The sequence below is a fragment of the Etheostoma spectabile genome, chromosome 1 (genome assembly GCF_008692095.1).
Source record: "Etheostoma spectabile isolate EspeVRDwgs_2016 chromosome 1, UIUC_Espe_1.0, whole genome shotgun sequence".
In the NCBI taxonomy this organism is placed as follows: domain Eukaryota; kingdom Metazoa; phylum Chordata; class Actinopteri; order Perciformes; family Percidae; genus Etheostoma; species Etheostoma spectabile.
Genome location: NC_045733.1, coordinates 30,245,700 through 30,268,199, shown reverse-complemented (window position 1 = coordinate 30,268,199; position 22,500 = coordinate 30,245,700). Strand labels below are relative to the sequence as shown.

The window sequence follows — 22,500 nt, the reverse complement described above, 5'->3', positions numbered from 1 at the left end:
TCAATAGCAGCTAACAGCTAGCTAGCTCTAGCAGCTAACCAGGCAAGCGAGCTAACCACCAGCAAGAACAAGACAGGGCAGGTGAATTAAAACTTTGTCTGACTTGAAAACGCATAAGGGCCCTGTTCATGTTGTACAGTTTTAGTTAGCAGTAATTAGCCTGTGTCTATGTTATCTCCTTACATATACAGTGCCTACACATATACCTCTGTGCAGGATTGGGAATGATTGAGATTTCTCTTGGCACAGCTACCAGAAGACTTACAACTTTCAGACAGATTGCTCACGTCACATCTACGTCTTCAAGCAGAGCTAGAGGCTGTGCAGTAACGCTCAGCCATCACGGGAAAAGTGCTTCTACTATCCTTCACTGGTCTCCGAAGTCTATGGCGTGTCCATTTCTTATACTGTTTATGGTTTCAGGCAGAGGCGCTGCAGCAATGGGCAGTATGAGAGACATGTATTTTGAACATCAAAAGCAAGAATGGCTATTCTAACAGACCCCAAGTGTACAAATATGGCACTGAAAAGGAGCATAAGCGATGTTCTAAGACAGACATGTTCTTAACCCTTCTTCCTTTTGTTTTGTAGGTTCATTGCCGTGTCCATCCCTCTAAACTACAACCGTAAACACGTGGACCAACGTCAGCTGGTCCTGTTGTCGGCCACCTGGCTGCTGGCCCTCGCCGTGGCCTCGCCCGTCATCTTTGGCATCAACAACGTGCCTAACCGCGACCCCAGTGAGTGCAAACTGGAGGACAACAACTATGTGGTTTATTCCTCGGTTTGCTCCTTCTTCATCCCCTGCCCCATCATGGTCCTGCTCTACTTCGGGGTTTTCCGCGGGCTGCGGCACTGGGAGGTGACTCGTAAGGTCAAACTGCGCAGCAGCATCGAGGCCTGCAGGAAGCTGCAGCACGCCGCCGTCGCCACCGCCTTCCCCCCGCTGGCAGGCACCATCCCCGGGCCTCTGCCCATGCCTCTGCCCAGGATCATCGAGAGGGACTTGGCCCAGTCTCGGCTGGACGATACGGACGACTACATGCAGCAGGAGATTCCTTATCCCCGGCAGTACAGAGAGAACTCGGTACCCACGGTGACGTACAGCCAAAAGCTGCGCATGAAGAAGAGAGCCAAGATCAACAGTAGGGAGAGGAAAGCTATGAGGGTGCTGCCTGTCGTAGTGGGTGAGTGTTCATTTTCTCCCTCTCCTCCAATCAGAGACAGCTTTGATAACTGAATCTAAATATGGTTAAAGAATCATAACACTGAACTACAAATTAGAGCTGCAAAATATAATTGTCATATATAGTTGTCAAGTATTAAATGAATCTGCAAAAATGTTGATAATTGATTGAGAATCGTTAATGGGTTTGAGACATCTGTTCTTTTAATAAACCGACTAAATATTCAACATAAACCAGTTTCACCCCCGTGACAGTGTAAATAATAGGATTATGAATCTTCACTGGTCTCCCGATTTGAATTATCCTGTCAACTTTTTGTTACGTTTCGATATCTCGATGAAGCACAATGTGCTCACCTCAAGCTATCAGATAAGTATGAGAACTATGAGAATAGATATACAGTATATGAACTCCCAGACAAAAGACAAAAACAAAAAAAAGTGACCGGAAAATATACAAGCAACATCAGTAGGCAAAAATCGATTATGGTCTGTCACTGCATCGATGCAGAATCCTCCACACCCACATCGAGATGCATCGATTTGATGATTTTCACCAGCCATAGAAAACAAACAACTACATTGAAATTGAAACATAAAGGGCTGGGGAGTGACAACGATTTACCAAAACGATTTCATTTGATTACATTTCCGATTCAGTACCAATGAGTCAGGGAAATTGTTACTTCTAATAAACACGATTTGTATTCAGTTCAAACTGTTATTGAGTACACAGCTAGCTAAGACACACATGTCCGCCATCTTCTACACACAAACACACCCCACCACACGCATCTGCTAACCTCCACACACACCGGGAAAAACCTTCTGCCGTAGTGAACAGTGTAGAGGGGAAATAACATGCTAACAATCTCTCAATACTTTAAACAATCAAGAGAATACAAAGAAATGTTATACATATATATATATATATATATATATATATATATATATATATATAAACACAATGGCCACAGTTATTACAACTTAAAATAAAACTGTTGTTACATGTGTAAATAAAATGTTCAGTGCTTTTAAATGTCCTTTTGTTCTTAGCTTTGTGTCCAGTACTTAAATGAGTGTTTTTAACAACATGAGAGCTGACGCTCCCTTTCTGGTGAGACAGTCAGCGAGTTGAGTTTTTATGTCTGACCGGAGCACTTTCCTTATCTTCTTAGTCGGCATAAGCTCCTTTATGCTGCTTATTTCCAGCCGTAGTCGTTTTTCAGTGACCTGTTTTGTTGACTTGAAGGCATCAAACAGAGAGCGATTGTCCATCACACAGACCCACGGAGGAGCATTTTGTTCAGCATTTCCACAGGAAAATAGCATTGTCTATTCCATTTGACATGGCTAGTTTCCCCTGCCACATGACTCCTCACTTAGATTGCCAACAGAGGGGAGAAAACTTCCCTCCTCCCATAAGTCCAATCATTGTACCCCCCTGTGTACCCCCATCAGGGAGATTTCCAAGAGAAGCTTTGCTGAAAACAATAACATGTAGAGCATCACTGTTTCCCACATGCTGAAACCTGAGAGACACCTTTTCATATTTAAGCTTTCTGAGGATTTTATTTGTCTTTTTAAAATAGACTGGACTGTGGCATCTTTTATATTTGACGCTAAGTTGCTTGCATCAAACATAGTGTCTGGTCTGGTTTGTTTTGAAACCCATAGCGTCTGTCCTGTTTTTGACCTAAGCTGCTCCTTTTCCGTTTCATTAAGAGAGGCTTCTCTCTGCACTGCACGCTGCCTGCAGCTGGATAGGCTGTAGGTTTTTAATGTAACTATGCTGGTGTACATGAACTACACCATTATTACTAACAAAGTCCATTCCCACATAATAGACATTTTTAGGTTCCTCACGCCCAACATGGAACGCAGATTTTAGCGTAGGGATCACTTCTGTTGAGGTTTCCGAGCTTGCCCAAAGAAAGTCATCAACACGGCATGCGAGTACTCCAGTCACTTTACACTGTTCATCCAACCAATGAAATACTGCTAGAGACATTTTGCCACCCGTACAGCATTATGTCTTTCACCTTGTTGTACCAATACAGTGACACATTTGTTTAGTTTCCATAGAATATTTCCCTTTTCTGCTTCAGGAGGGGGTCGGACATAAATTTCTCTGGACAACTGCATGTCCTGTAAGAAAGCAGACTTGATGTCCATAGAATGGACTTGCCACTTGTTTTGACATATTAGTGCTAATAATAACCTGAGAGATTCAGAAGCACAGGTTGGGAAATCTTTCTGCAGCTTGTGAATGTTAAGCTCTTCAAAACCCCTGGCTACGAGTCGTGCTTTTGGCACTATACCATTAGGAGTTTCTTTGAGACTGCAGACCCATCTGGTAGGGACACACTTTTGACCTGCATCATTAACTTCCTCAAACACATTCTTTTTGTACCAGCTCATTATTTCCTCCTGTTTGGCCGCATCAAATGAAATGTCATATGTTATGAGTACATCAGTCTCCATTTCAGATTCAATGTTAAGATTATCAACACTAAGACATCATCAACTGACTCCTTTTGCCTATCACTGCCATCAGGTTCAACATGTAGATTAAACCAGTTTTTATGCCTTCCAGAAGCCTTGCCTGCTCTGTAGAGAACTATCATCAGATATCCTGAATGTTATAGTCTGACCTGTGTTTAACTTTACACCAGCAGAAGAGACAGAGTTACCACAAACATTAGCTACATTATCATCCACGTCAATCAAATTATCTGAAGTTCAGTAAAAAAAACTCACGTGAATAAAACCGGTGAATGTGTGTTTCAATCCAACGGCTTTAAAGCCAATTAAAACCTGTGCACAATGATGTCACATGCTGTTTTGCAATGGCATATCAAATTGATTTTAGACATTTTTAGGTGTTTCTATTCCTTTTCGCACTGAATCGTAAAACATTCAAGGAAACTTTTGCGAACAAAGTTTTTCTAGACAAAATGGATTGCGCCGTCTACCAACACATTGTCAATATTGCACAAGTTATAACTGTGCTTATGTGCCAGCTGATAGCAACATATCAAGCTATAATAAGAAAACAATGACACTATCAACACATGGCTATGATGATACAGATACTTGCTTTTAATTTTTGTTCTGGCACCGCTGAGACAACTCTTTTTTGACACGTCTCACTGTTTGAGAGCCGTCCATTTACTCTGGAGGACGTCCCACGGCTTGTCCTAACCTTTGCCACTTCCATCTGTCTTTGTTGACATCCGCCATGTGTGCAAACAGAGCGGAAATACTGGGCGTAAACAAACTAAAATTTCTTCTTTGTTTTGTGGCGGGTTGCAACCATAAAATGATCTAAAATGTAATCGCAATTCATTATTTATTCAGCAAATAACGTTTCCATTGGCGTTTATGAGACCGAACGTATTTCATTTGAATCGATATTCATGAAATGAAAGGAAATTTTACTGTTTCTTTAAGGCATTTTTCATTCAATATCACTTAATTAGGATACAAATGTGTGGATGGAAACATAGCTACTGTGATCTGTTTCCCTTTGTGTCACTGGATGAACCACTTCTCCTGTATTGTTCCCCCTGTCACTGGTGTTGTGTCTGTTCGCTGTCTGTATTTTCCTCACTATCCGAGCTTTCTGCTACATTGTTTAAACTGCCTCTCTTGCTTGCTGTCTCTCTTCTGTCTTGCACAGTTGGCTTATCCTGAGATTCCTGTGTTTACCTTACAGAGCCTGGATACGCTCTATCCAGGTGCACGCTAACTAGATCCTGGTGCACTCTAACTACAATCCCCCTGTGTCTTACAAATACAACAGCTCCATCCTGACCAATAAATATCCTTGGTCTCCTCCAATCAGGACAGACTGTTGTTTTGTAATATACCTTGTTTCCTCTCACATACATGTCATGGGCCTGAGCTGTTTTTAAATTTTTTTTCTTATCCGCTCAGAAAACTCTGCTTCGGTGAATGCTTTCTTAGAAGCATGTAAAGCTGAATGTGTTCTCCTGCTCTAGCACTCACGGTGGTTGGTACCTTCTAGAGCAGGTAGTTTATCAACTGATGCAGTTCCTAAAAGTTTTTTAAAACTAAAAGATTATGATTCCTTCCAAACACTTATTGATAAGGACAGTAGCCGTGAACATTCAGCATACTGTTCTTCACCGTGAGGGCCCAGTCAAAGGGAGTGTGCCAGTCACATCCATTCTCTCGTTAGACCTTCTGGACCATCTCAGTCGGTGATCAGTAGTCCGTTGCTCCAGCGATTGTATCCTGCTGTTGTTTTTGTCTCAATGTTAAAGTTTTCAGCCATGTCTCTGATCTCTTTGTTGTTGAATTCTCCACCAGTACAGCCTCTGGGAGGCGGCGTGGACACTAATCCAAGTGTGAATGAAGGGGTTGACCGTTTCAGACAACTTCTTTGTTTTCACAGTGCTTCCCACACTGAAACGTGTGAAGGGGTCAATGATGTGAAGATACCATAAACCTGGTTCCAACTCATGCAGATCCACGGCCACGGTCTCGTTATATTCCGAAGCTAAAGGCTAGCCCACAGCAGGCTTCGTCTTTGTCTTTTTGTACATCTGGCATACATCACAGTCATATACCATTTGTTGCAAGACAGTAAAGCATTATTTGTCCTTGTTTCCTGAACTGCGAATGAGCCTCTGTTGTTTGTCTGCAGACGCGTGACCAAACTGTTTATAGAGCTTCAGATGGACTTTGTGTTTCTCATCTGGGGACATATTTTCTGTAACTGTTAGGACTTTCTCTTCCGTTGAACCTTTTTTGGTTTCTCTGTCTCTGATGTCGACACAGTAATGTCCAGAACTAGTGAATTCAAGAGGTATGGATTGTATAAACATCACTGCACTGTCCTTTTTACATGCCCAAAATGGTCCCTGGCTTTTTAAGGGACGTTTTACTTAGCAGAAGTGGAAAGTCAACCATTACAACTTCAGTTTCAATGTGGCATTTTGTTAGTCCTATTTTAGCTGGTAGTTTCATGTTTCTTGTGGAATACACCAAATTGCCATCTCCAAACCGACATGGTGTGCAACTGGGAGTTTCTGTTTGCATCAATCTGTTCACTTGATCTTGGGTGAGGTCATCCAGATAGCTTTCCAGCCATTTCTCCCCACACACAGTACGGGTACAGGCGGTGTCAATATCGCACATCCCAATGATTCAGTCATAAATATCTCAGCGTCTGACATGGAGGCCTTTGTAAACAATGTAATGTTACATTCCTCTACATTTGCATCTTCAGTTTTTCTTACTTGTTCAGTTTTCTTGTGAGGACAGTCTTTAGCCCAATGAAAGGTGCATTGGCAAATAGCACATCTGGATCTCTTACCCAACTTATCCAGTGGATTAGTACCCGGTAATGGCTGCCTTAGTCGTCCACTTTGCCATGTTACGTTACGTTTTCCTCTTCCTTGTGGTCTTTGTTCTGTGAAAAACGCAGCGTCCGGGTTCATTTGTATTCTGTTTAATGAACCTGTCGTTTTCCCTCCAAAAAACCTTTTTAGAGCCGACTTCATGGAGGAGAACTTCAACTTTGTGCAAGCTGTCAGAGCTAGTTGTCTGCTTTTCTCGTCGAGACAGGCCGTGTCTAACAGCTTAAAAGCCAGTAGAGCATCAGGAAGCGTCATATTATAATTTTTCATCCGGTTGTATCGCTGTTCAAAGTCAGTTATGTAGTTTGTCATAGAAACTGCACTATCTTTTGTGATGCCATCCAAATAAGAATAGGCTTAATATGCACGGTCCTTTTCCTCCTTTAAGAACACGCCGTCCAGTTTAGCAAACAATGTTTCCATACCGTTTTCACTGTCCAAACCTTCTGCAAGTATTTCCATCGCAATTGTCACGAGCTCTCCCCTCAAGCTCCAAGGCAAAAGCAAGGGCTTGTTGTTTTTTTGTCAAGGTCGGTAACCCTCGTCCAGATATTAACTTCCTTTTTCCAAAGCTCATATGGCCTGGCTCAATAAAACGTTGGCTGAACTGTATAACTAGCTGCCATCTTACAACCATCCTCTGCTACCACTGTTACTTCTAATAAACACAACGTTTATTCAGTTCAACCTTCTGTCGTAGTGAACGGTGTAGAGGGGAAATAACATGTTCACAAAATATTTTAGTTTACAGTACCAATTTTGCTTGGAACGATTCTCACATTTGCTGTAAATTGTCAAGCAAGAAGCAACTGTGCACCCTCAGGGTAATGTTTACATTATGATTTGACCCGCTAAAAAGTTAGTTTGAAGTACTTTTTACTTAACAGGAGTGACAGATGCATCCACGATGAAAAAGCATATATAAAAAGATTGGTTTTGGGATTTTATTAATCAATATTAGATCACTTATAGATCCCAGTTAAAAACTCCTTGTAGCAGGGACGTGCACGGGTACGGGCTATTGTCTGCCCTGATTGGCCGAGCTGCCCCTCTGGAGGAAGAGCCTAAATAAACTGATCTGTCTTGTTTTGGTTTAGTTTATTGCTGTTATGGCTGCATCAATACGGTAAGCCCTAACCAAATTAAATTGCATTATCGCATAATCATCCAATTTTGTGTTCATTGTTTGGCCACCATAATGGCCACGTAACTTTGTTTATATTCTCACACACGGAGCACTGCCAGAGACGGTTTAGAACTGCATGTGAAAGAGAGAGAAAGCCCACCTGCCTCCACGGGAGTTTTTGAAGTTATAAAGATAATGACAAATGCCCTGAGAATAGTACAAAAGATAATTTGGGTTCCCTTTGTTGCAATAGCCCTCCCAATGTCAATGCCTTGTAGTAACTTTAAAGGTCCCATGACATGGTGCTCTTTGGATGCTTTTACATACACCTTAGTGGTCCCCTAATACTGTATCTGAAGTCTCTTTTATATAGACCTTAGTGGTCCCCTAATACTGTATCTGAAGTCTCTTTATATAGACCTTAGTGGTCCCCTAATACTGTATCTGAAGTCTCTTTCCCAAAATTCAGCCTTGGTGCAGAATTACAGCCACTGGAGCCAGTCCCACAATGAACTTTCCTTAGTCTGTGCCATTTCTAAGTCTGCAACTTTTGAGGAGGAGAGGGGGGGAGGGGGGGGGCAGAGCAGGATACCTAGGGCTCGGTTTACACCTATCGCTAAAAAAACTCATAAGGTGAAATTTTCATGCTAAGGGACCCAGAGATGGCAAACCTACTCACTTCCCGTACTTAAGTAGAAGTACAGACACTTGTGTTTAAAAAATACTCTGGTAAAAGTAGAAATACTGATTTAACTTCTTTACTCAAGTAAAAGTAACAAAGTACAGGCTTGGAAATGTACTTAAAGTATAAAAGTAAAAGTAGCCTTGTGAATGACAAAGCTACCTGGACCAGACACGTTACTAGAGAGCACGCTGAGAAACTTCAGTGGACATGAAAACATGCTCTTTATGTGCCATTAATTTTTTTTTATTATAGTGACAGAGACTGGGACTCCAGGTTAATAAGATTCTGACTGAGCAGCAAGATATGAGTTCAGTTGTGATTCTGTGAGAATTCACAGATCCAGTTACTCTGTTAATCTTCCACTTAACATTTAAAGGAGTCTACATGTATGTGTATGTGCTCAAATATGGCTTTTGGAAAGAAAATAAAGGATAAAATATGAATTACTAACCAGACATTAATTAAGAAGTTCCCCATACTTTTAGCACATTGGCCAGGAGTCATTCTTGATGCCTCCTATCTCAAACATCTCTCTCAGATAAGGAAGAAGATGATTGGGAATGTCTTGCTGCTTGTCTGCCAAATCTCTGGGATCTCCGTTTTCTTCATTTTCAATGTTGCCATCCATGCTACTATGTGCTAACGTTAGCTCCATCAAGCTGCACTGATTCGCCGCAAATGAATGCAGAATGCCGCCAAATCTGTCGAGTTGTATTGTAGTGAAGCGTCAAGTGTAACGCACAGTATAGTCCCCTCCGATTAGACTGAATATGGAATTGATGACGCGAACAATAATAACGGTAACTCCAGTGAAATGATTTGAAACTTGTTAGTGAGGACTAGATCAGGACTGTGTTTAAAGCTGATTCTGGTTTCCAACTTGGCCCCAGGTGTGTCTGTTAAAACACGGACGAGACAACCTCTCTCTTTTGATGCTTTATTACAATCAAGCAACGTGTAACCGAGCTAACAGGTGAAGAACACAAACAACAACTTACTTTAAATGTGCAAGAACTATAAACCAATACAACAGGCTTAAATGAACTGACAACATAACTTATACGACTTATCGTTCTCAAAGACGCACACGCGCAATCTCGACTGATTATCCTCCGACAGGACGGCAAGTCTCTTTTCCTTTTCTCTCACTTTTTTCTCCGTGTGGCGCACGCCCGCTCGCGGTGTGAGACAGGTGTCCGCGCTCTTCTCCAACATCACAACCTCTCAATTTTTCAGAATGTAAGGAGTAGAAAGTACTGATATTTGTGTTAAAATGTAAGGATTAAAGTAAAAAGTCGCCACAAATAAAAACAGTGAAGTAAAACTATCAGAAAAATCTACTTAAGACCTTTGAAGTAAGGTAAGCTATGGAGATTCAACTTCTTACCGAAGCTCTCTGCGTCAAATCCAAATGGATAAAAGGGCCGTTATTCTTCACGCAGGGTTAACGTCTGAATGGTGAAAAGTTTTTATTGTCTTTATTGTCATTATACATGTACAACAGAATTGGATGCAGTCCTATCAGCGCAAACATCAGCCAAAGTGCAAAACAGGTGAAACATAAATATAAAAGGAAAAAGGGCAGGTCAGAAGTGTTATTTCATCAGCTGATTCTGGTTCCAGTGATTGCAGTCTGGCGTCATTTGTTCCCTATGATTACTTACATGAATGGATTTCTGAGAGCCAAACAAACCAGTAAAAACATTTTTTTTTTTTTGTTTATCTTTAATATTTGTGGTATTATCTTAATTGTACCATTCAGCAACAACCAACCCACTGCTCTTAAAACATTTTCAGATGAAATTGTTTTTCCTGTGCTGTCAAGTGGCCACTGTGCCTTTTCATTAAGGCCACTTGTGTATTTCAGTTATCAGTTTACTCAGTGAAGCAGGAAATGGAAGTAAAATTGCTCGTGACAGCAGGTGAGGTGTTTTAGTGCTGAACAGTTCAATATGGTAATTACTGGCCTGTCTTAAAAGTGGCACTGCAGCAGCCGTGTGTGGAGCCCATTAATCAAACAGGATCAGACGACAAATTGTAGACAATTTTCACATTTTCCAATCATAACAGCATTTCTTTAATGTGAATTTTGATTTTCTTTCGCTTTGGAAGATAAAAATGGACTTTGGATTCTTAATCAAAACAGTTAATCAGCTTTTGCACTTTATCTTTACAATTGAATTAATTTGTGTTGCAGCTCAGGTACAGTAGGTGTGAGGCTGGCGACGTTCATGCAGGTTTACGGCGAGTGACGGTTTCAACGCATCATATCTAACTTGCGGTCTGTCAACAAGCAGCGCCATTACAGCTTAAAGCCCTCGATCCAATTATGCAACACATGCTGTCACAGTCACATATCTACTGTACACAGACAGGCTGAGATCTGCTCTGAGTCATTCACTGTTTGGACCAATGATCCACCAGAGATGACTCACTTTTTTTTGGGTGGGGGGGGGGGGGGGGGGGGGGGGGGTGGATGGACAGTGGCTAGACAGGAAAGGTGGGAGAGAGATGGGTGATGACATTCAGCAAGGGCCGCAGGTCGGATTTGAACCGGGGCCGACTTACTGGGTGAGCTAGAGGTCGCCCCAGAGATGACTCACTTTTATTCTGTAAATGCTTTTCAACACATACTGTATACAATTATACAATTTCCTTCTGCTGCAAACTGCTGTGCTCAGGAGATTTGTTAGCTGTTCATTGGCGTATGGCAGCACCGAGTGGTGTAAGACTATTAACCAGTCACACTAACTTATGTCAACAGTAAAGAGTTTCAACATGCAGCACAAAGCCTCGACTGCTGAGCACAAGGTGATTCTATGCAACCCTAACCCGTCATCAGTAGTCTGCAGAGATAAGCAACATAAGAGCATAAATAACTACCAATATCTGGCAATTTAGCCTTTCATTTTAGTTTTTTTCCCCCTTAGAAAAAACACTTTACCCACCTATACTTACTCATATTTCAAACATCTGTTTTTCAACCTGGACCCTATTTTTCCATGTTTCTCTGTTACTAATTGGAGCAACAAACCTTAAAATTGGTCCAGTATTGAGCAAGATTGCTGCAGTCAGCAACAAAACAAGCTGTAATGTAACCCTAAAGGGCAATTGCGCAATCAATCAATCATCAATCAAAATGTACTTATATAGCACTTTACAGCAACCAGCAGGTATTCAAAGTGCTTAACAGAATGAGTAAAATCCCATCATACAATAGAAAGAGTGAACATAGAAAACAGTAAAATCAGAAAAGGTTACAAAGAAACAAAAGAATGAAATTGTCACACCACTGCTACGTATTAAAAGCCGGACTCAGCACATATGTTTTGAGTTTGGACCTAAAAAGAGCAACATCTGTAACAGTATGTATATCAGGGGGGTACCTTGTTCCAGAGTCTCGCTGCAAAAGCCTGATCACCCCACTGTTTATACCTGGACCTTGGGACTTCTAAAACCAACTGATCTGAAGACCGCAATGACCAGTTGTGCTCCCGCAAAGTTAAAACATCTAGGTGCATTTGTTAAAAAGCGAGCAGCTGCATTTTGCACAAGTTGAAGGCGTGAGATGGACGTCTGATTCAGACCAACATAGCGAGCGTTACAGCAATCCAACCTTAAACTAATAAAAGCCTGAATGGCCTTTTCTAGGTCGTGCCTGCTCAGAAAAGGCATAACTTTAGCCAGCAGACAAAGCTGGAAAAAGCTCATTTTTACAACATTACTGATCTGCTTGTCAAATTACATGCTGCAATCAAAAGTAACCCCCAAGTTTTTGACAGCTGATCTAGTGTAAGATGCCAGAGCTCCCAAACTCAAAGCTGGACCATTCTGCATGCCTGGAGCACTGAAAATAATACACTCCGTTTTACCTTCATTCAAGTTAAGAAAGTTGTCTGAAAGCCACAACTTAAGACTCGCCCCAAAGGAGCTATTAAAAACCTCCTTCACAATTCTGCTGGGGACAATGTCTAAGGGCCAGTTGGTAGGTTTCATGTGTTGTACAGCCTCACTAAGTAACGTCAGAGAAACTGGGAGAAATGTGCAGTCATGATGAAATGATGAAATGTCATGATGACACAAATACACGTCAAAAAATGACGATGTATGAAAGTCTGTAGGTTTTGACATCAATACAGATATAAATGTAAAATACATATTCTGTAACCTATTTCGCCATCAATACTGCCAACTTTGTTATGCTTTAATCAAACCAGTAGCCTTTATAGTTATGTTTACCCATTTTTCAGAGTTTGAATCTGTCGGCGCTGTGTCCCAAGATAGCCCTCCCTCTACGTCACCTAGCGGCAGCGCAGCGTCAGACACGTTTCTGGTGTGTACAACACTGAAAAATCCACGCAGCCGTCACGCAGCTGAAACGCAACAGAAACGCCACGCTTGCACGAATCAGCCAGTGTGTTGCCGGCCCTAGAATAATCTGTAAAACAGCACTTTTAGTGACGTAAATTGATGGTGAACAAATGCCCCGAGTGGTTACAGTGCAGCTAGTCTCGCTTTGCCAGACTTTACTCCAAAGCACGCTGAAGGGGAGTCTGGCTACTCCACATAGCATGTGGGGATGGGAGGAAAACGACACAGGATATAGACTACATTGCAGCTTGTTTCTCGGCTGCAGCTCAATCTTGGACTAATTTCAAAGATTGTTTTTCCCCTGGGAACATAGGAAAATATGGGGGAAAATAGGGTTGAAAAAAATCAGTAGTTAACCTTTGAACATCCTTTCTATACATGTTTTAAGATATTTTTTAAAAAAAACATACGTTTTTGTACTTTTTCTCTCGCACGCCAAATCCTGAATCTATGAGTGTGTATTTTTATTTTGTTTATTAAAAAAAGTGTGTAAGCTGAATACTGGACCTTGACTGGCTTAACACTGGTTGTGATGTTATGATCCCAGGAAAGGAAGACCCAGAGAAGGGCGGGCAGGCAGGTAGAAGAGGGTTCGAAAAAATGATTTCAGCAACAAGGAACAAGGGGAAAAAAAAGAACAAAAAGTCAAGCTCAGGTGCTGGCAAAACTCACGGGGAAAACACAGGAAGTAGAACTAAATACAAGACGAGACAGAGACCAGACTTCAAAATAAAACAGGAAACAGAACATGTAGAAGACAAGACTAAAAATACCTACAAAAATCCGCAAGACAGGACAGAACAAGGCTAAAACATAAACACAGGAAAACAGACATAAACACCAAACCATCACATGTGATGTCATAAATCCTGCAGCTATATCTAGGTGTCAAACTGAGATTTAAAGGTGAGCACAGAGAAACTTCCCCCCCCTTCAGCAGATGGATGTGTAAACAAAGATCATTCTGTTCTGCAAAGCAAAACAGAAGGGGCTTTAAAATGATCTACTTGTTCACAGAGTTTCAGGCAGAAACGCCCCAAAAAGTGTCTTAGAGTGTTAATAACAATATTGTATAGTAAGATATTGTGTGTAGACTTTAGATAATCTCATGTGAGAGTTCTTATTTGACAATTAATGTTAAATACTCATTTTTATAGAAATAAAAGATGTGTAAGAGCCCGATATAGTCTATTTCTATTGAACACCTTTTTGGTCACTTACGGTAATTGGAATATCGTCTGTTCACATGTTTGTTTTTTGCAAATGGAGAGAGATGATGATGAGAGTGATGGGGGGGGGGGGGGGTCTTATTCTTGCTCACTGGTGTTTATCATATGATTTTTGGACACCTTTTGTGTGCCATTAAAAACACCTTTGAAATGTCTTAAATACACAACCCTACTCAGCTTTTTGCCCAGGGTGTGATTTGCCGGGGGGATGTGTGGGATTTCCCACTCTCTGGTCTATATACGTATCTCTGCCTCTGCTGAATCATTTTATCCCCATTGGGGACAAAATGTATCCCCCCCTCAAAGTGGTCAATGCTACTTCACCAATAGACCATATTATACCTAAACTACAAGTATTATAAACTGTGTTATTATTACACTGTATTGTAATATTTAAGTGGTTGGTATGGTATGGCTCTATAGCCGTGGTATTACAAGGGTGATTTAGTTGTGCATGATTAAACTTTTTTTTTTTTTAATTCATTGACAGATTTACAGATCTGTCGACAAAATCATATGAGGACAGCCATAATAAAATATAGGCCAGTAATATCTGCCATGCTAATTTAGTAGCACACTAATAAAAAACTGACAGGTAAAGAGATCTGTTATGCTTTTGTGGCTTAAATACTGTGACAGAACTTTATATATATATATATATATATATATATATATATATATATATATATATATATATATATATACACACACACACACACACACACACACACACACACACACACATACTGTATAACAGTCTTATCAGAGCTGGCCTGAATGCATCTCATGAATAGGTAGTGATGCGTGATCCAGTCCTTCTGACAGCACAAATGTGTCATATTATGCAATGTCCTCCAATCTTCTGGAAAGAGGGATATAAATCTCATTCATCAACCTCTCAACAAAAAGCTTATAAATCGCCCGGATCCATTTTGTCACAAATATGCGACGCCACCTGAGACAAATAGCCTAAGTTTGACTCAGTGACACAGCTATTTATAGTCCACGCCGATCAAAGAAACTAAGCTTGTTAAAGTTGCGTTATCATTTGAACGGACGGACCTCTGGTTTTTGTTAGCGGAGGAGCTGTGAATCATGTTTTTACACTAAATCAGCCAGCAAGATAAAACAAAATCCTTTGAATCACTGTCCCAGTGTGGCCAGTTAATATGTAAAAGTCGTCTCCATCTGTAGCTCTATCTTTTCTGAGATGAAACTTTTCTTGTGAGGGAGATGTGGGAAAAAAAAGTCCCAAATTTATCAAACACCCCCGAGCAGTAATGTCTCAAGTTGAAATTATGAGACGGAAGGGTCGTTACATTTCTACTTTGTCTCTAATGAACTCGGTCTGGTCGTGAATCATTTAGAGTCACGCTGTCAGGTCCCAGTGAAACAGCGATACGCAGCGCTTCGTCCTTATTTGATGCATTTCCCCTTGAATATGGATCTTCAAAAAACATGGAAAAGAAGAAATTAATGAGATAGCAGTAACAAGGAGAGAGGGACTTGTTTTTTATATGAGACCGGTGGAGGGATGGCGGTTGTTAAAATATAGTTTCATTCTCTGCCTGCAGTTACACCCTTTGGTCATCCATTAAAGTTAGATTCACAGGTTCAGCTTGACACTTCCTTTTCATAGTTTGGGATATGCTTGAAAATAGAGTTGTGTGCCTGTAATATTGTTTTTGGAAAGTTGTACTGTACATTTGAGTTTGTACCTGCAGAACTTGGAAGTCTGTTTTTTGGGGTTGAACATTCATGTTTCTGCTTTTTTGCAAAATTGTGCATTAAATTTGAATGTTGGCAAGCTTCCACCTTCTGTCTATCTTTGATCTTCTATGTTCTTGGGTGTGATACAGATTTATTATACATTACACGCTGCAGGGTTCGGGTCATTATACCTGCTTCTCTAAAGCTAGACTGTCATCTCTAACTCACTCACTGAGCTTGATTAGGCAGAAGTGAAATGTCTGCCCTCTCTACTGTGAAAATCCTCCGTTTTCTTTAAACCAGAGATCTTCAACAGAGGGTCCGGGACCCCCATGGGGTCCTCAGAGTTACTGCTACCAAATTATTGTTAAGAAATAATAACGTTAATTGTCAAGAAAATAAAAATATCTTGACATGAATCCAATATAATATTAGCAAATGTAAAACAGCCGTGGTTGACAGAAAATTTGCTGGATTTCACTCATTTAGCCCGGATATCTGTTGCCTTGGGCTTCCTTTGTGTTCGCATTTCAAACTCCGGTGGATTTCTGAGGACTATGGTTACCTGGTCCTCAGATCTCTGCAGGGTAAATCCAGACAGCTAGCTAGACTATCTGTCCAATCAGAGTTTTCTGTTGCACGATTAAAACAACTTTTGAACATACACGTTCCACCAAAATAAATTCCTAACCGAGGATATTTTGCAGCGGCACTGTTGCTTCGTCTGGCACCGCCAAAGACGACTGTGATTGGTTTAAAGAAATGCCAATTAACCAGAGCACATTTTTATTCCCATCCCAGAATGCTGTGTGGACCAGCCAGACCATCCTCCGCAGCTCTGTGGAGGAAACTAGCGAGATAGTAAGCAGTGGTAAAAACGGAACGGTTCAAAAACGCTGCAATCGTGGCTCCAAACAGGAACTATTGGGAAGAGAAGTGTGGATGAGGAGGAAAATATTATGAGCAGCCCTGTTGAGACCATAGTGGACGAGTACAAGTGCTAGTCGGTAAAGTCTTCATAGCAACTGTGTGCAAAACAGTAAGGAGATATGAGCCGGAGCCATATCAATATTGGATTCAGTTGGAGCAGGACAAAGGAAGTAAAGTGGGGCAGTCAATAAATAATGTTTTTAGGAATAAACTTGCCTCCTGCGTGAAATGTCCGTAGCTGAATAGAGTACGCCAATGCTAGTCTATTTCAACGTGGGCCATATTGGTGCTACTTAGAGAGCCTAATATTTCCTAAACGTGGTGTCAATTGTGAGAAACACTGGGCTAGTCTATGCAACAACAAAAAAAGATGCATAAAGGGTTTAGGCTGCCCACTTTATTGTAGGCCCCCAAATTAAAATGCAATTTACATTTATACAATATTTATACAGTATTTAGTTTATTCTCAAAAGGGTTTCAAAACGCTGAAGACCCCTGCTTTAAACAGTTCTGATTACAAAGCCTCTTCATGTAGTAATGTATCTTTGAAAGGGCTGTGAGTGTATGAGATATCATTTATCTCATGACTTTGATAAAACTAAAAATCACAAACAAAACAGAGTTTACAGGCAGGAATATAAATCTTTAAACTTGAAATATTGTATAGTCTGACACAGCAGCAGCATATCTGTCTGACTGCTGGCTATGAAGCCAAGACATCATAAAAACTACAAGAGAAATGTCTTGATTTTCGACACATTGATCATGACATTGATAAAACAGACTGTTAGGTGCCTTTGACTTGACTATTGTAATGTCAATTAGTGCCTTGACATAACAGAAGTTACATCAAAAAGTTAACAGAAGTTATGGAGAAAAAACTTTCTTTTAACAGTCAGAAACAGAACACAACCTGGCTCTAGGTAGGTGGCTATTTGCCCCCTACCTATTTGTATTTGTCTGTGTGTGTGTGTGTGGGGGGGGGGGGGGGGGGTTATGGAAGATTTTTACTGGGTGAAAAGCTATTGCGGGAAAAATATGATCTCTGTTCTTGTCAGTACACAGGCTGCAGCATTCTGGATCATCTGGAGAATGTTAAGGGACTTATTAAAGCAACCTGATAATAAGAAACTACAATTAGGGCTTCCTCTGTAAGATTAAATACAACAATGTCTTGTTTTGTCCACAACTCAAAGATATTCAGTTTACTGTCACAGAGGAGTGAAGAAACGGAAATCTGGAATCAGAAAATATTTCTTTTTTTTTCTAATAAAAAATATGACTCAAACCAATCAATCAGTTATCAAAATAGTTGCAGATTAATTTATTAATTGACAGCTACTGATTTAATCGATCTTTGCAGCTCTCATTACAATAGTCCAGCTTCAAAGTAACAAGCATGGACTAGATTTTATACATCTTTTTTAGACAGGATGTGCCTAATGTTTGCAATGGCATGCAGGTGAAAAAAGGCTGTTAAAGGATATAACCTGATCAAAGTTTACTCAGAGATTTCTTACGTGGGGTTGGAGGCCAGGGCATCATCATCCAGAGTAGCTATATCTTTAGATAATGACCTTCAAAAGATTTTGAGGCTAAGTATTTCGGTTTGACTGGGTTAAACATCAGGAAATTGTAGGTCGTCCAGGATTTCATGTCCTTAATGCATGCTTGAAGTTTCTTTTGGCTTGATTGAGTGGTATAATTGGGTATCATCTGCATAACAGTGAACGTTTTTGGAGTGTTTCTTAACAATATTGCCTAAAGAAATCATATATAAAAGGTGAATGGAAGTGGTCCAAGCACTGGGCCTTGTGGAACACCTTGGCTAACTTTAGCGTTCCTGAAGGATTCATCGTTAACATGAATTAACTGAGATTGATTTGATGAATAGGACTTAATCTAGCTTAGTGCGGTTCCTTTAATGCCAATTAAATGTTCCAGTCTCTGTAATAGGATGCAATGGTCAACGGTTTCAAATGCAGCACCAAGATCTTAAAAGACAAGTCAGGAGACAAGTCCTTTGCAACAAGTCCAACTTATTAGCGACTACTAATAAAGACATTGATCATATCTAATAAAGTGTTAATCAAAGGTAAATCGCCATTAAGTAGCCTAGTTGGGATAGGGAATAATAGACAGAATAATAGATAGCTTAGCTAAATAAATGTTACTTGGTGAAGGTTTGATAGGAGAAGAAGACGTCTAAATATTGTCTAAAGGGCTTACAGCTGTTCCTAGGATTCCTGCGTTTGAAGATAAATCGGTACAGGTTGAGGGCAGGAAGTGAGGAATTTTATCTCTAAGGGTTAATTTTGTCATTAAAGAAGTTCATCAAGTTGTCACTACTGAGAGCTATAGGAATAAATGGCTCAATAGAGCTGTGACTCTCTGTCAGCCTGGCTACACTGCTGAAAAGAAACCTGAGGCTCTTCTTATTTTCATCCATTAATGAGGAGTAAAATGCTGCTCTAGCATTTCGAGAGCTCGCCTATACTTTTTACTCCCTTGCCAGACTGAACAAGATTCTTCCATATTGGTGAACGTCATTTACTTTGAGGTTTTTGCAAGTTTTGTTTTAATTTGTAGGTTTGGGAGTTAAACAATGGAGCTAACTCCCTTTGTTTTATCATCGTCTTTTTTAGATGAGCAACAGAGTCAAGTGTTGTTCGCAGTGAGCTTGTCTACAAGATGATCCATTTGGGAGGGACTAAAGTTAACATTAGATTAACTTATAAGGCTATATTGTCCCAAAGGAAATTTGTCTTGGACAAATAAAGATACAGTATCTGCTGCTTACAAAGTACAAGGAGTAGGTTTCCTTTGTTATATTGGGGCATGGCATTGAAGTATATGCTGATTTTTTTTATATTTACCTACAGCACTATCCCATAGATGCGTAGAAACGTTCACCTTATGGCGTATAGTTGCAGTCAAGTCATAAGAATTAAAAAGTACTCTGCAATTCTGTGTACTAATACTTTATACTTCTACTCCACTAAAATTCACAGGCAAATACTGTACTTTGCTCTAAACTAAATTAATTCAATACATTTAGTTACACGTTACTTTGTAGATTCAGATTCATAATATGAAATATATTATTATAATAGGAGGAAATTCACAAGCTTCCCAGCAGCATATGAAGTCTTAAAATTTAAATAACTAATTTATATATAATAGATATTATTCTGAAATAGGCCATTCTGCATAATGAGTAATTCTACTTCTTGACACTTCCAGTATATGTTGTACTTATACCTAAGTAAGATTTTAAATGCAGAACATTTACTTGTAGTATTTCTACTTTCTTAATTAAAAGATCTAGTACTTAAATAAAGGTTTCGAAAGTTTGGATCACAACTATGGAAATATAAGATTATTTATTATATTATTGATTCCATACTATTTGCTTTTGATAACACATAAAAAAGTGCTTTCAGTTTGAGTTTGTTTCCCATAGATTGTGGATAAAAATGCCCCAAATCAGTTAAAGAAAATGAGAGAAAAAAACATTAAGCTGTTTGTTAAAAGCTGGTCCTTCTCTACATGCAACTAAAATGAAAAATAACTAAATAAATAATGTTAACATGGCTGAACTCAGTCTGGGTGACATTTTCCAAACACCTTCAATGGCCACAACACCAGATTTAAAGGACAAAAAAATTACCGTGCCAACATTTTAATTGCTTTGAACATTCTGACATTTCACATGGTTGATTTTTGTAATTTTACTGATCCTGCCAGCAAAAACAAGACTGATTGGTACTAATTGGCAAGAGAATAACAACCCCCAGATGGCTATTGTCACATTTCTGAGACATATTGGCAAAATTGGTGTCAGAATATTTAGTTTTACCGCTGTCTCTCACAGGATGAATACGAATGTGAGCACGACACAAGACACTGCATGCAGAAGTCGATCTGTCACTTTGTGTTAAAAGCAACGTCTGGGTTTGAAGTTATGAGTTATGATGAAACCTTATGACTAAGCGGGCATTATCCCCAAGAAGGAGAGAGGAGAGTGTCAGTGAAACGGCCCATTGGTGGGACATCCTGTTCTGTAACCCCCCAGCAAAGAACACGCAGACTTTATATTTCACAATTACTGTTGTCCCTCAGATCGTTCATAGATTTCAACTTTTCCAACTGCACTTGAAGGCAGCTTATTTCACAGGAGAGTGAAAAAGAAAAGAGACGAGCGAGTGTTTCGTTGTTCAAACATTCAGCTATTACACAAACTCCCGGGCAGTTCAGTGCCTGGGTTTTGTTTTTCACCCTCATAGTGTTTTAAATGAATTACAAATTTAAAATTTTAACAATTGTTCAAAATGAATGGACAGACCTGTGTGTTTGTCGGACCCCGGACGGCCGACACAGGTACTGTGAATGCAGCCTAACTCTAAACTTTCATGTCTTCATGCAGGTTGCTTCCTGTTCTGCTGGACTCCGTTCTTCGTGGTGCACACGACTCGAGCCGTCTGTGTGACGTGCGACATCCCCCCCGGTCTGATGAGCACCGTCACCTGGCTGGGCTACGTCAACAGCGCTCTCAACCCCATCATCTACACCATCTTCAACACCGAGTTCAAGAAATTCTTCAAGAAATGTTTCAGCAGCTGCTGTCGGATTTCCCTCCTCAGACGCTAAAGGAAAGAAACTGGAGGGTTTCCAGTTTGGCCAGTCAGCTGATCTCGGGTCTGCCATGCTGGATCTGGATGCCTAAAACTGATGGTATCTGGCTGGCAGGAAGAATACGCTTTAACACAGTTAAATATATCACATTTTGTCATTTGGGGGATGTACTTTTCTTGATCCTCTGGGATGACTGCCCCAACAAAAGGATGTTGGAAAATAAAGCTGCAGCTAAACACACTCGAACTCTCCTGCCTGAGAGGAACTTTACCCCCCTTTCAGTTTGACTGTACAGCACGCCTTTACTGTACATCAGCCTTGGTTGTTGTTGGTCTGCCAGTTCCAGAGAACGACGTGGGATTTGTGCTGCGCCTGGTCTGCCCAAAAGGATTAACCAGGGCAAAATTGTCCCCAAGATGCAGAACGACTGAATAAGCTTCAACAGACCAGAATGTCATGCAGCTGGAAGCAGCTTAATGACAAAATAAATCTCTAAAAAGGACTAGTTTACTATTTTGGAAAATACGTTTAGTCGCTTTCTTGCTGAGAGTTGGATGATTAGATCAATACCATTCTCACGTCTGTACGCTAAATATGAAGCTACAATCAACAGCTGGTTACAACAATATGTAGTTTTACAAAGCGTTATGATTTTGGGGCTATTTCTGTCCGGGGGGGGGTAACTTACTGGAAACCTGCGGACACTGCATGCTAGCTTTTTCCCTCCGTTTCTAGTCTTTATGCTAAGCTAAGCCAACTGGCTCCAGGCTGTGTGAGAGTGGTATGGATCTTTTCATCCAACTCTCGTCCAGAAAGCTAAAAAGAGGACAACCCAAAACGTTTTACGATTTCTTTAAAGCATTTGTTTCCAAACGGGGGTATGTGTACCACCAGGGGCGGAAAAAGACTCGTATATAAGTTTATAAGTTTATATATAAGGTTTGCGGCGTGTGTAGTTGGAGGTTGAAAGACTGAAGGGGTACAGGACTGTAGTGAAAGGTTGTGAAACACAAAGTTCACGTCAGTCCTTCCGGCACTGTCAAATGTTAAATAAGACATTAAAGTTCTTCTGGGAAATGCCAAAAATCACCAATTAATCAACGAGTGACAGCAGAGAGGCTGGTCGAAGGGAAGTACGGACAAAACGCTTCATCAACTAAAGATCCGCCCGGGATCTGAAGCGTGTTATCAAGATGTATGAGTGGAGTTTTTAACCTTTAGAGGAGCAGCTGGATCTGCTA

At 40.4% G+C, this 22,500-nt stretch overlaps 1 protein-coding gene and 1 long non-coding RNA gene across 2 annotated transcripts in view; one reads left to right on the top strand and one right to left on the bottom strand.

The window, feature by feature from the left end:
* Positions 1-22,494, top strand: part of drd4b (dopamine receptor D4b) — a 26,784-nt gene extending 4,290 nt beyond the window's left edge. Inside the window, exons 3-4 of the mRNA XM_032512340.1 lie at positions 592-1,187; positions 21,051-22,494. Of these exons, the coding sequence (XP_032368231.1) occupies positions 592-1,187; positions 21,051-21,274 (820 nt within the window). The 3' untranslated portion in view covers positions 21,275-22,494. The remainder of the gene's footprint in view (positions 1-591; positions 1,188-21,050) is intronic.
* LOC116687303 (uncharacterized) overlaps positions 9,850-22,500 on the bottom strand; it is a 13,337-nt gene continuing 686 nt past the window's right edge. The window contains exons 2-3 of the long non-coding RNA XR_004331507.1: positions 13,258-13,262; positions 9,850-9,860 (exon numbers count right to left, since the gene is read on the bottom strand). This is a non-coding gene — a long non-coding RNA (uncharacterized LOC116687303). The remainder of the gene's footprint in view (positions 9,861-13,257; positions 13,263-22,500) is intronic.